General features: G+C 29.0%; 1 protein-coding gene across 6 annotated transcripts in view; it reads left to right on the top strand.

The window, feature by feature from the left end:
* LOC107450369 (condensin-2 complex subunit G2) overlaps positions 1-12,360 on the top strand; it is a 68,635-nt gene extending 56,275 nt beyond the window's left edge. For all 6 annotated transcript variants that reach the window (XM_071179383.1, XM_016066136.4, XM_016066137.4 and 3 more), the window contains 6 exons: positions 2,467-2,642; positions 3,962-4,117; positions 6,608-6,693; positions 7,455-7,558; positions 8,876-9,020; positions 12,014-12,360. In XM_071179383.1, the coding sequence (XP_071035484.1) occupies positions 2,467-2,642; positions 3,962-4,117; positions 6,608-6,693; positions 7,455-7,558; positions 8,876-9,020; positions 12,014-12,077 (731 nt within the window). In that variant the 3' untranslated portion in view covers positions 12,078-12,360. The remainder of the gene's footprint in view (positions 1-2,466; positions 2,643-3,961; positions 4,118-6,607; positions 6,694-7,454; positions 7,559-8,875; positions 9,021-12,013) is intronic.
* The last annotated feature ends 742 nt before the right edge of the window (positions 12,361-13,102 follow it).

Here is a 13,102-nt window from a genome sequence, read left to right as displayed (position 1 = left end):
AAATGAGATATTTTTTCCTTACCATATTCATTTTCGCCACGAATTATGCAAAATGCTATTGTTCTATCCAATATTTTCACAATTAATTCAAACCCAATATATTTCGGCGTGCCATCCGTCTGTAGCATATGAAAATACCATTCGTTTTACATGTTTGATGAAACACTTGTGGGTCCATGTGTGCATATGCTGAGCTGGATTCAGTGGGAAAGGGTTTTTGCCCTCTCATGTTCAATTCTGTTACATTTTGGAAGAGATTCTCAGTTTCATGATTCAATTAGTTTTGAATTAATATTTTAAAAATACTTCGTATTTTTAATAGATAATAATTATCCTTATGCCAAAATTTTGGGATTTTGACAATTGTCAAAACTATGTCAAAAGGTGATTTTTGACATGACGGATGAAACCGTCAATTGTCAAAAACTTGTCAACTCTGCCTAATTATGATATTTTTAAAGTGCTATTTTTGAGTGCTTGAAAAGTGTTTAAAAGGTGCTTATTTTTTGTTGAAAATTTTTGCTATGCACCTGTTGAAAGTTTACATTTCCACTTCACTTCTTTTACTTCATTATGTTTATAAGACATCGTGATTTATATATTTTTCATTATTCTTTCACCTTCTGTTCACTGATAAGCATGTATAATGCGATTCTCCCTTTTAAATAAACATGCATTTCCTTTATGTTTGATTGACTGTAGCTTATCGGAAATATCGATGCTGTGTAATCATCGCTGATCCGAGTTTTGGATTGGCAATTTTTAGAAGCATCAAGAATTATGATTTAACAACATACGTGCCATGTATCCCGATGAATCATTGACATCGGTGTCTACGCGTGCGATGATTTCCGATAGTTCAACAATGGTTCCGAGTGCGCTCAAAGAGCTTTTTCCTTTCTTTATTTTTGAAAGTAATGAACTAAATTGATTGGAAAATTATGCACATTTTAGCGTCAGCTTTTCTTAAGTTTCCAATCTTTCTCAGTTCATCAGCAAAGTTTTTATTTTTCTGTTTATGAAAATTTTTATATTCATAATGACTTATTTTACTTATTTTTGCAGCAAGCCCACCCCCTTCCTGCATAATTTATTCAAATTTATTTTTATTTTTTTGTTTTGTTTTCGATGTATCATCTCACTGTTGAGATTTATTGATTTAAAAAAAAATGCAATTCTTTGTTGATAACTGAGTACTGAGCTTAAGTAATTGAGGATTGAGTTTATTACAAGAATATAATTGCCTCAAAAGTCAAAAAGGGCAAGAATTCCAAATTACACAATATGAAATGTAAAATATTAGTGTAACGAAACATCATGATTTATCGAAATATCACAGTGTTAGAATAGCGATACATGTGAGAAATAGAAAATTTGTCCCTTCCCTGCCCATTTCAAAAGATCTTCAAATTTAAGAAAGAGATATACTCTTGACACACAAGAATAAAGAAATTTAAAAAAACTATGTTTCCCATTACTCAACCTCAAGGATGACTGGAATTTCCAAACTTTTCCTCAATCCTCTTTAGTTCAAAATGACGAGAAAAAATTTTCACGGTTTTTTGGATACCGGATAAAAGGTTCTGTACTGTATTAAAATTAAGATTTTCAGCACTTCAATATCCATCATTTTCAAATATGCGAAATTCTATGATTTCTCTTGTGTACTGAATAGTCAAGTTGCAATTTATTCAGAGTTACATATTCCAGACTTTAATTCTATGAGGTAAATGTTAAATTCGATCGAAAATTGCATTTTAATCACTTTTTGATGAGCTCAATTTGCGCCGATAGTATCGTAAATCAATGTAATGTTTCGATTGTATTTTCCACAGTTATTGATATTGATTTTCATGTGGATTTTAAATATTCCAATATATTTCAGACAATATCGAAAATTTGAATCATGCATTTGAGTATTTAAGGCATTAATTCTCATGAATTTATGGTAGTTATTGCTATTGATTTCACCATAGTTTTTAAATCTGATGTTCTTTATCCGATAATGCTTATTACAACAGTGTAATCTCGAAACGAAATACGCATTTGAAGAGTCTGAATCACGAGATTTCGTCTCTCTTTTTTTCGGCAATTACTACTACGGATTTCATGATTTTTAATTATTTTTTATTGTAATAATTATTTGCGTCACAGGAACGAAATAATTTGTGTGTTCTCCCCCCACAAAATGAGAGAATATCACCCATAATATTAGAATAAAAAATTATTACAAGTTCAATTTAAAAAAAATTTAAAGTTTTTAAATTAGTAACATATAAGTTTCTTATTATTAAAAATATCTTGCAGAAAGATATTAGTGCCAGAGAGTTTTGTGTCGTAGATAGCTCGAAAAAATTTTGCCACAGGGATTTCAATTAATTCTCATTAAGTGTATTTATTTAGATAACTATTTTGATATCTAATCGAATTGATGATATTTAAAGTTTATGTTTAATTTTTAAACAGAAGATGGACCTTCCATGATTGCACACGTGTCCAACCTGTTGACTAAATATATCACTATGGGAATTTATGCGTTTTCTGTTGAGAAAGATGATAAAGTTATCACCTTAGTATCTGATTGTTTTAGAAAATTTATCTGTTGCCTTAGTGATGATTTTGTAAATGCCTTATCCACTCATGTAAGTAATGTTCTCTAACTTCTCTATTCTATTTTATTTAATTGCGAGACTATTGAAGTATTTTGTATCAAGTATTTTTAACTTTTGTTTAATCCTGTGAGGAAACTAATACTTAGGACTTTTTTAATACTTAGGACATTTTGTATTTCATTGTGATCTATTTCTCTTACACGTTACTTAGATCAGTGATTCTCAACATATATCTCTCTCAACATTTTATCTATATAATTCTCTTACCTGGCTCCCAAATTTTGGCTGTATTTCTTTTTCGCCGGTGGCAACGTTTGCTTTGTTTTGTTTACGTTACTTTTTCTCTTACACGGCGAATCGACGAATGATTGCCCCTAAAAATGTCACATGCCAAATCTAGCTGAGGTGGCTCAACATATAGCTCTTTTAAAAACGGAAACTGAAATAACCAGAGAGCACCAGCTGCGCCAATCTCATACTATTAAGCTAGGCAGAAATGAGTAGTCTTTGTCGATAGATCTCTATTTTAGCATTTTGTCTCGAGCGCTTTTTTTCCCGAATTTATATATTATGAATTTATTTGACCATTTTTTATTTATATCACGAATTATACTATAGCACATTTCTAATAGGTTTAACGAATTACATGTCATTTATTTGAATTCAAATTTATTTTAATGACTTAGTATTTACTAAAAAGATGTAATTTTTTAAAAAACAAGTTTTTATATGGATTTGCAATGTACTTAAGTTAGTAGCGAGCTTGGTTTGCGAAGCAAACAATATAAGATTGCATGGCAGTTTTCGGGGCTTGGCGAGCTTTAGCGAGCAGGAGGCGCAGCCCACTAGTATATATATAAAATATCTATTATTGTTTATAAAGAAAAAAACCAAGTAAAATCAGAACTACTTATACCAAAAATACAGTCTTCAGTAAATAATTTAAAAAAACCTTTTAATAATTACTTGTTAAACCCTAATAAATACATAAATTTCCTATTCTCCCTATTCTTCAGCGAGAGATTTTTTTTTAATATTGAAAAAAAAACGAGAAAAAAAACCCAGAATAATTCAAAAATAAAAAGCGAAGTGCGTGCAAAAATCTGCTTTGGTAAACAGCAGGATTAGTCTGATTTAAATCACTTGATTTTTTTAAAAAAATAAATCATTAAGATTTTCATTTCAATATTCATTAATATATTAATCGTTTTTAATAATCATTAATAAATCTTTTTTTTTTTTTAATCTATCATTTTTTTTAAAATTCATTATTAAAAGTTTCACATTTGAAAATGCTAGAATTTATTTATTCTGGTTGAAATTATGTTCTATTATTTTTTTTTTCCTAGGGTGTTCGAGAACTTCAGAGCAATTTATCAAACTCCCTCATCACGATGTTCTTATACGGTGCGTTGAAAAAAGTTGATGTCATGATTTGTTTTGTAAAAAATATTTTATCTAGCATTAGGAAAACAGTAGTTGAGAGTCAAGATGCTATTTTTGAGGTTTGTTGTGTAAATATTTATATTAAATTAAAAGCTAGAATGTATTAGACTTGTGGAAGTTTTCTTTTCCCAAAAAGTTTTATTTACTCACATTTTACTTCCTTTATTTATTGCCATTTTTTCTCATTTTATAATTGCAAAAAATTTTAGCAATAAAAAATGCTAAGACCAGTCAAATGACTATTTTTTCTGCAAATTTTTAGTGTATTTAACTGTAAATTCTCATTGCTGGTAAAACAGTGTCAGCAGTTAAGTTTTGTTCATCTTTGTCTACTTTCGTGCAAGCTTACTTTAACGACAATAAAATGGCAAAAATTGACAATTGTTCCTGCAATCTTTTATTTGTTACAAATTTTTTTGAATCAAAAAATAGTAGGCAGTATGATGGGGAGAAAAGGACTTCAGCTTCTACTCAATGTTTTGCTTGAAATTGCAAATAATATATGATAATAATAATTCTTTGTAAATAGGTAGTTTGTAATAGAGGAAATTTCATTTACTCTTAATTCAACCAAATTTGCTAGGCATAATCTATCAAAATTTGTAAAACAGAAACAATCTAAACAAATTGTTAGAGGAGTTTTTTTTAAACTTTTGGGTATTTATTCCACAGTCGTTAATTCAGGTTGGTTGTTCTTAGGGATCATTTCTATTAACATATTCTGTTTTCCTTTTACTTTGATTATTTGTGCATCCTAGTGTAACTTTTTTGCATGGTCACTCTGAAAGGTCTTAATGATTTCTTCTCAACAAAATGACAATGGAAAAAAATTCTATGCCGTCCTAAAAAATCGTTTTAAATAAGAAGTGGTTGTTACTTTAGTGGTTTCACTGTCACTGTTTTGCAATCTAGTAGATACTCTGGCAATCATACAAGCTGCTACAGAGCTTCTTTCATAGATAGTTGGGCAAATCTAGTTAGGAAACAGGTTCTTGTGATGACAGGTTCTATTCTATACTTCTGTCAAATATTTTTTTACTTGAAATAAATCTGCTTCCATATGAAAACAGTGCAAATTCCTAGTAATTATAATATCAGTTTTTTCAAAATTTCTGTGTTGTTCCCTCTAGAGATTTGCAGAAAACTTTTGAGAATTACAAGAAGTTTTATTTAATAAAATCACTAACTTTTGTCATATCTTGTACAACTATAGTAATATTCAGTAGATACGCCGTACATGCTGCACCTGCAAAAAATATCACTTAAAATTTCAAATATCATCGTATCATAACTCGTTGAAAAAAAATAAAGAAACTACGATAGCAGTTGATTTAAAAAGGAAACATTTCTGATACGACAAAATCTTTCGTTCTAGAATTTTACGCTTCAATTAATTATTATGAAACATGTATATCAGTGATAAATAACTTTACAGATGATTAAAAATAGTAAAATATTTAAACAGTTTTTTTAGGTGATAAAGGAAATGCTGAAGTAAACACCACGGAAAACAATATTGCTGAAATCGATTCGAAGAAAAGGCGATCCAAAATATTAAATATAACGTACTTTTAAAATGAAATATAAATTTCATTGACAGATAAATGAGTTTAATTTCTGAGATTGAAGCTTATGTCCCGATTAAAATATAATAACAATTTGAAATCTTGCTCTATTTCATCTGTGATATTTTCTATTAACTCATTTGGGGGATTTGTTTTGCAGAACCTCATTTTTTTTTCCTATTTTTAAATTTTATTTTCTTTCTTTAAAATTTAATCTTTTTTTTCTGCTGCACTCTGACAGTTTTTACATCAGTTAATCGGCAGTAGGTAATTTTTTATTTCTTGTATATTGTGTACAATGGTTAGCAAAAGGGACAGAAATTTTTAATCAGCGTTGAAAAATAACTAAGAAAGAATTTAGACTAAAAGTATTTGCAGAAATTGGATCGATGCATGGATAAAAAGATTTTATTTTCTAATTTTGTGACAATTAGAAGATAAAATATTTATGAAGATATTATAGATAAGAAGAGAGTAAAAAATATAATGTACTAGTTTATTTGTAATTTACAAATCAGAATTTTTAACCCTTTTTGTAGATGGTGTCATACTGTTTTTCGTCGATTGAAAACTCCTTTTATCACCCCGTATTTTAATAAGAAACTAAGAAATAATTTAAAAAGCGTTTTCAGAGCAAGCATTACGAAATGGGTTCATAATTTTCAAAAAAGTTCTGTCAAAATATGTTTTTAAGTAAATTGACTATGAATGCAAAATTTTCATGCGTGGGTTGGAGGAAATGAATTCTTCGTGTAGGCTGCATCGGTATATAGGCCACACATTGTGACAATTAAACCTTTAAACACAGATAACTATCTACAGAAAATTAATGTAAATATTAATTTTTGTACTGTTATTTATATTGAGAATATAGTTTTACGATGAATTGATAAAAACATTATCTTTTGTAGTCTTAATTAAAATTGAGCTTTTCAAAAGTTGTCATTTTTCAAAATCAATTTATATTTTTATGTTTTCTTATAGAGTTGTGAGCCATTTTCGAAAATACAAATTTCCAAATCAAGTGCTTTCCTTTTAACTACTATGTTTTATAAACAGAAAATCTTGGTGTAAGTCACATAAGTTTACTATATTTACTTTTTTTTATGTAACAATGCTCTTAGTGTGAAATTTTTGTTTTATTATTATTTTATTTTCTTAATTTTATTCAATTTTTTATACAGTCTTATGTTCCTTAAGATGACCATGCCATCCTCCCAATTCATTATTTTATTATTAATATTACTATTTTTTTATATTTATGGAGCTAAAGTGAAATTTTTTGAATTCCTTATTGAAAAGTAAAAATTATTTAAAAGTGTTTTTATGAAATATTTTTTATTTTTTAATTAATTTGGGGTTTACAATATTACTTTATCACTTATTGTTTAATGTGGTTAAATATTACATCATTGTAGAACTTCTATATTTAAACACTTTTTAAAATGGAAAAAGTGCAACAACAACAAAATAATTATTTTAATGCTACCATTGTTATTTCTCACTTGTGCAACAACTTACTTATCATCTTCTCCATGTTGACAATTATTTCAAAGCATAATTTGAGGCACATTAAAATGAATACAATATTTTCTGAACTGAAATATTTTAAATGTGAAAGGATTTTAAATTGCATACTTAATTCCCCTATCAAGTAAATACTTAAATGTTCCCTATTAAATTATCTGCATTACTCTGAGGATGCTATAAACTGACAATCCTGGGCAATTGTTGGACACTCATTTATGTTAAAAAGTACCATTTTTCAAATTACTTTCATTTATAGTGTATATAGTTTGTTTGTTACATGTGAATATTGTTTTCTTTTTAGATGTTTCTTCCATCATCTGGATAAACACCTTTCTAAATGTGAAAAAGATTCTGAGATGTGGCTTTCATCTTACATTATTATTCTTCAAACCACAGAAATTAAAAGTAAGGCATGGACTCTAATTATCCATTAAAATGAAATTATTATTAATTAATGTTATTAATTATTTATAAAATCAATTATTTTTAATTAATTTTATTTATACATTGATCTATTTTGCATTTCATTCAAATGAGAGCACTCGTCGTATCGTATCCAACCAGCTTTTGAATTCCATCTATACTGCTGGTTCTCGACAATTCCTTACTCATTGTGCACATGGCCGTTTTTGAGCATTTTTAAAATTTTTTTATGCGTCGTGTTTGCTGATGTATGGATGACTTTCCTAATTGCTTGCAAATGAAAACCAACATTCTATTTAACAAAAAAAAAGATGTTTTTCCAGTTAATTGTCATTTCTTCCCCTTTTTGAAATAATTGTTTCCCTACATAAAAACTTTTTTTTATAAACAAGACGCAATTTTGGGTTTAAATTATATGTTTACTTACAAAATGTAGTTTTACTTAAGGTAATAATTAAATATAAGTGAAAAAGGACTAAAATATTTTTAAAAAGTACTTACAGGTTATGAATTTTGATTTTCGCTTTTTAAAAGCCCTTAAAGATACTTTTTCATTGACTGTCTGCAAAAAGTGCTTAATTTTCTCTTTTCCAAAATGCGATTTTTTTTCTTTGCTATGAATTCTTCAAAAAGCGTGGTATGTTTGGTACAATGTTTTCACAAGTTCTTCTGCAATTTATTTCAATGTATGAAGGGCGCCAATCATTTCACATGTTGCATGAATGACCTCATGCGCTTACACTGAGCTGGATTCAGTAGAAAGGATTCCTGCACTTACTCATGCAACTTTGCTATGTTTTGTGACAGACTCTCAATTTGAGTCTTCATCTTCTGCCGTCTGAAATCAAACCAAAGATTTTTTTAGAATTTTTCTGTTTAGTAGGACCAATGACTAAATATTGCCAAATTTTTCAATGTTAGCGAGAAAACTTTTTTCTTTCTCTTTCTTGTTAATTATTTCGCTAATAAGGCGCCATTGTCATCATCACTAGCAAGCTGATAGCATTCTTGCACTATTCTTTTTCTAGATTACCACAATCCTTGACTAAGGGATCTTTCACTAATTACAGATTGCCATGTGAGTTCAGAGCAGTTAGCAATCAGAGAGCTTAATCACCTCAAAATTTTCATCTCACTTTGATTCATTTCATTAATTAAAGATACGAGTGTGGCCCTCTTGTATGTATTTTGAATTTACATAACAGTACCTACTCAAAAGAGTGTGACTCAAAAGTCTTAAGAATTCATCCTTTAATTTATTTTAACCCAAACTATATATATCTGTTGTTCTTTTTTTAGATGCATCTAAAAACTTGAAGAAAGAAGTTAATTGTTTGTGTAGTAGGTTAGAAAAGAATCTCCATGAACTCTATCCACTCCATCCAGAACAACTCATCTCTGTTGCAGAAATGCCATTGCATGATGATGAACGTCCAAAACAAAGGTATTGATGCGTTTTTGGAACTACATGTTGGTCAGGTGCCAAATATTATATTTTATCCCTAATTATTGCCCTACTGGCAGAATCGTGGCGACACGGTGACATTGTCGCAGAACGATACCGATTTCTTGCAGAAATATTTTTCCTTTGGGAAGTAAATAATTTTGCTTTTCATTTCTGCATTTTTCTAAGATTTTTCTTTTCTTTAGAATTATATTCAAAAGATGCCTTTCTTGCTCATCAGGGATTTTTCTTCTAAGGATTTCGTAACAAGAAGTTTTTATAGGATGGAAAACCCCCAACCTGGAGGGCTAGTCCACTGACAAAATTTGGATATGAGAATTGGAAGCTGGAACGTTATTAAATACATAAAAATATAGTATTAAATGCATAAAAATAAATAGAAAGAATTAGATGTCCCTTGTGATTCGAATGAGTGATGACAATATGATTAAAAAGATGCTGCTTTTTAAACCCACTGGAACGAGAAAGCTGGTAAGGCCGCGGTTAAGATGGGCTGACTCGTCGGAGTCTGATTTTCTTACAATTAATGAAAAGAATTGGAGATCAAAGATAAATCGGGAATCATTATGGAGAAATCTTAAGAGGAAGGCATTGGCCCAGCCCACATTGGGCTGTCTGGCCAACTATGATGATGAGAAATTAAAAATAGCAAACAAAATCTCTTCTTTCCCTCATCCAACAACCTATTCTGAAACTTGTTTCTTCTCTGCTTGTAGAGAAACAAAAGAACACTAAAAAATAGAAAAGTGCTCTAAACAAAAATGTTTAATGATTCAAATGCATGATGATAAAAAGGCTAAATCTAATTTAACCAAAAACTAAAACATTGATTGCGAGTAACAGGGTTCGTTTGCACCTGGAGTATTGGGAATTATCAGGGAAAACCAGAATCGAAAAAAAGTCTGGGAATTGTCTGGGGAAAACATTTTACCTGAAAAGAGGGAATTGTCAAGGAATTCGACACCCCATCAAATAGCTGAATTTCACTCTTCAGTTTTCAACCGTAATTTGCACTTGCTCAGTAGTGAATTTTAAAAATTCAGATATTTTTTTTTGTCGAACTGACCATTTAAGTGTATTCCCAAGATTCTTTTATTCGTAATCATTTCTGTAGTGTTGTCAATTAGATGTCCGAATTAGGAACTTGAAACTTCTGCCTTTTGAGAGAATGGACATGTTTGTTTGTTTTTTAATCCACTTTTGTTTTTCAACTTTTTTTTATCTTTGATTTATCATGACAAATTATTGTTTTATAATTTCGGATCATGCATTAATTATTAAGGACAAGACGTTTGTTTTTTATCGACTGCTGTGTTTTTATTTATTTTAAATCTAATAAAGAAACTATATTTTTCAATTGAATTAATTCTAATTCCCCAGGGGTGTTTACAAGTTTTGCTGGATGTGAAGTCAGATCTGCTTTCATTAAAAATTATCAGCTGTTATAAATCACGGGTCTGTTTAGAAGAAATTTGGGTCTGTTAACGAACCCTTCACAAAATATCTTTTCATAAAAACGTACCCTTCACAAAATATTTTAACTTAAAAACGAACCCTTCACAAATTTGTTTATCTTCATTATTGTTTTGTTTATCGAATAAACCTTCCCAGGAAGGGGGGAGAAGAAATACAGATGTAAATGAACTAAGTTTTGTCTTCGGCAGACGCTTCTTGCTTTATTCGTCCTAAATGAATATTCTGCTTTCAGCAGTATAGGCTAAATACCAAATTTTTGTATGTTGCATCTCTAATTTAGTAGCAACAATTGCTATTTATCTTTTAAAATGTAATTTTTTTTAATTATAATTTTACAGTGTTGAGCATAATCTTGTATCTCTTTACAATTTAAAAATTCCTTGAAAGAGTTTTTTGCAATAACAAAACCCTATCTGCACAAATTCACAAACGCAGGAACCCTGGTTGAAAGAATGTTACTTAACATTTATTTTATATTCGCAAATTAAGAGTAATTTTTTCACTATTTTACAAAAACGGACCTTTCACAAAATGTCTGGACAGACCCCAGTAAATAAAAGCAGAAGATAGTTTATACTTAAGCATACAATTATTTATTACTAAAAGCAAACCATTATTTTATGAAGCAGTTTGCAGCTTTCTCTTTTTACAAGTGATACATATCTGAAGAGCTTAATGAAAAAACTTTAGTGATTTTTAATAAATGAGCGCTAAAGATTATGCTTTCCTCATTTTTGTTTTTTCGTTCAATCATTGTTTTTAGTATGTTTGTAGAGGCATAAATCACAAAATTTTGGGGTTGTATTAATTTGATTCTAACTCTTCTATAAAGGAAGATTTTTAATGATTTATGTGCAAAGCAGTTACTTGTTTTCATGAGCGATTTTTAATATTCTAGAATATAATTTAGTTTGAAAAGATAAAATAAATATGCATATATTTAGGCTTATATTCGTAGAATAAAATTTTAACAGCCTTAATTTGAGAAAAACTGGTTATATTTAAATTATCAAAATCTTTAATTATCAAAAATTCGGTAATTCTTTCCTTTTAAAAAGGCATTTTTTTTAATAGATTACAGGACAAATTCTGTATTTTCTCCCGTGCATGGGAAAAAATTGGTGGCTTTCAATAAGCTGCCGCCAATCAAACGTAGAATGGCAGCACGCTGATTTTGTTTTCTTTTTGATTTCTAGAGGGTAGTGCATTACATGTGCTTATCAGTAAACAGAAAGTGGGAGGGTAATAATTAGGAAAAAAATACATTTCTCTACTTTATGTAAATATAATAAAGTTAAAAAATTGAAGTGGAAATACAAGTTTTTAATTGAAATACAAATTACATTTGATTTATGACTTACAAAATTGAATACTCAAGTCACATTTATCACTTACATGATGCAATACAATGTGCATGCAATAATTATAATTTTATTTCTGATTATGCTTATGAATTAATTTTCAGTTATAATAGTTTGTTCTTTTCAACTTTTTAGTTTTAATATTCACTGCCACCTGGAATTAAGAAGACTGAAAAATCTTTTACATGAGAAGATGTAGTGAAAAGTATTGTGATATGTACCTATTTTTATGCTTCATTTTTATCGCTGTATGTTTCTATTGGTGTTAAATTATTATTCCATTGAAAGTTATACTCATCTGTTACATTTTATATTAATAGTTCCTCTTTGTATATATAACTCTTCCATCTGGCATGGTTTTTATTATATATTGTTGATTCGAAATTTATTGTAAATATTTCAAATGATTAAGAAATATGTGATCTTCAAATCAATATGTTTCTATATTTAAAATTTTAAAATAAATGGTTTATTTATTACAAGTTTATTGTGTTATTTTTATTATTTAAATAGTTTTTAAATAAATTAGCTATACTATGTGGTGTTATATAATAAGTGGACCAATATATGTAGCCAGTAAGATATAATATATTTTTTTTTAAAATTTTAGTTCGGAAGTGAATTGGGCAAAAAATTTGAGACATTCTTGCTTCTTTACTGCTTTTTTTATTTATTCTGTCATCTGTTTTAGGGAAGATAAAGATCTTCAATATTTTTTATTTTGTTTCAGCAGCCTGTTTTCAGCTAGCTTAGTTTATACTAAGTGATTACTACAAGGATTTTGTTTGTCATAACATATTTAAAATATGGAAAGAATAGAAAAAAAAATTTAGATTTATGATAAAATTGTAGGTCACGTCTTAAAATTTCTAATGCCAGGCTTTGTAAGCAGGAGGAATATCGGGGGGAAACCAGTAGTTTGCAGGGAAAAACGTAACTTTACCCCAAAATCGGGAATCGTCATGGAATTAGACCTCTTATTGAATTTTGGGATTTCACTTTTCTATTTACAATTTGTGCTTGCACAATAGACAGGGTGCATTGGTAAAGCGCCATTGTTTTTGTCACTGGCAAGCTAATGGCCTATATCCAAGCCATAATCCTTGAACTTGGGGATCATTCACTAATAACGTTTTATCATGTGGGTCCCCAGAGCAATAAAGAATCACAAAGTTTCCAAACCCATATTATTCATTTTATTTATTAAAAAAAAAAATTAAGTGA

This window comes from Parasteatoda tepidariorum, chromosome 4, assembly GCF_043381705.1.
Source record: "Parasteatoda tepidariorum isolate YZ-2023 chromosome 4, CAS_Ptep_4.0, whole genome shotgun sequence".
Lineage (NCBI taxonomy): Eukaryota > Metazoa > Arthropoda > Arachnida > Araneae > Theridiidae > Parasteatoda > Parasteatoda tepidariorum.
The sequence above is the reverse complement of the archived record's forward strand: the minus strand, read 5'-3'. Positions and strand labels throughout refer to the sequence as shown.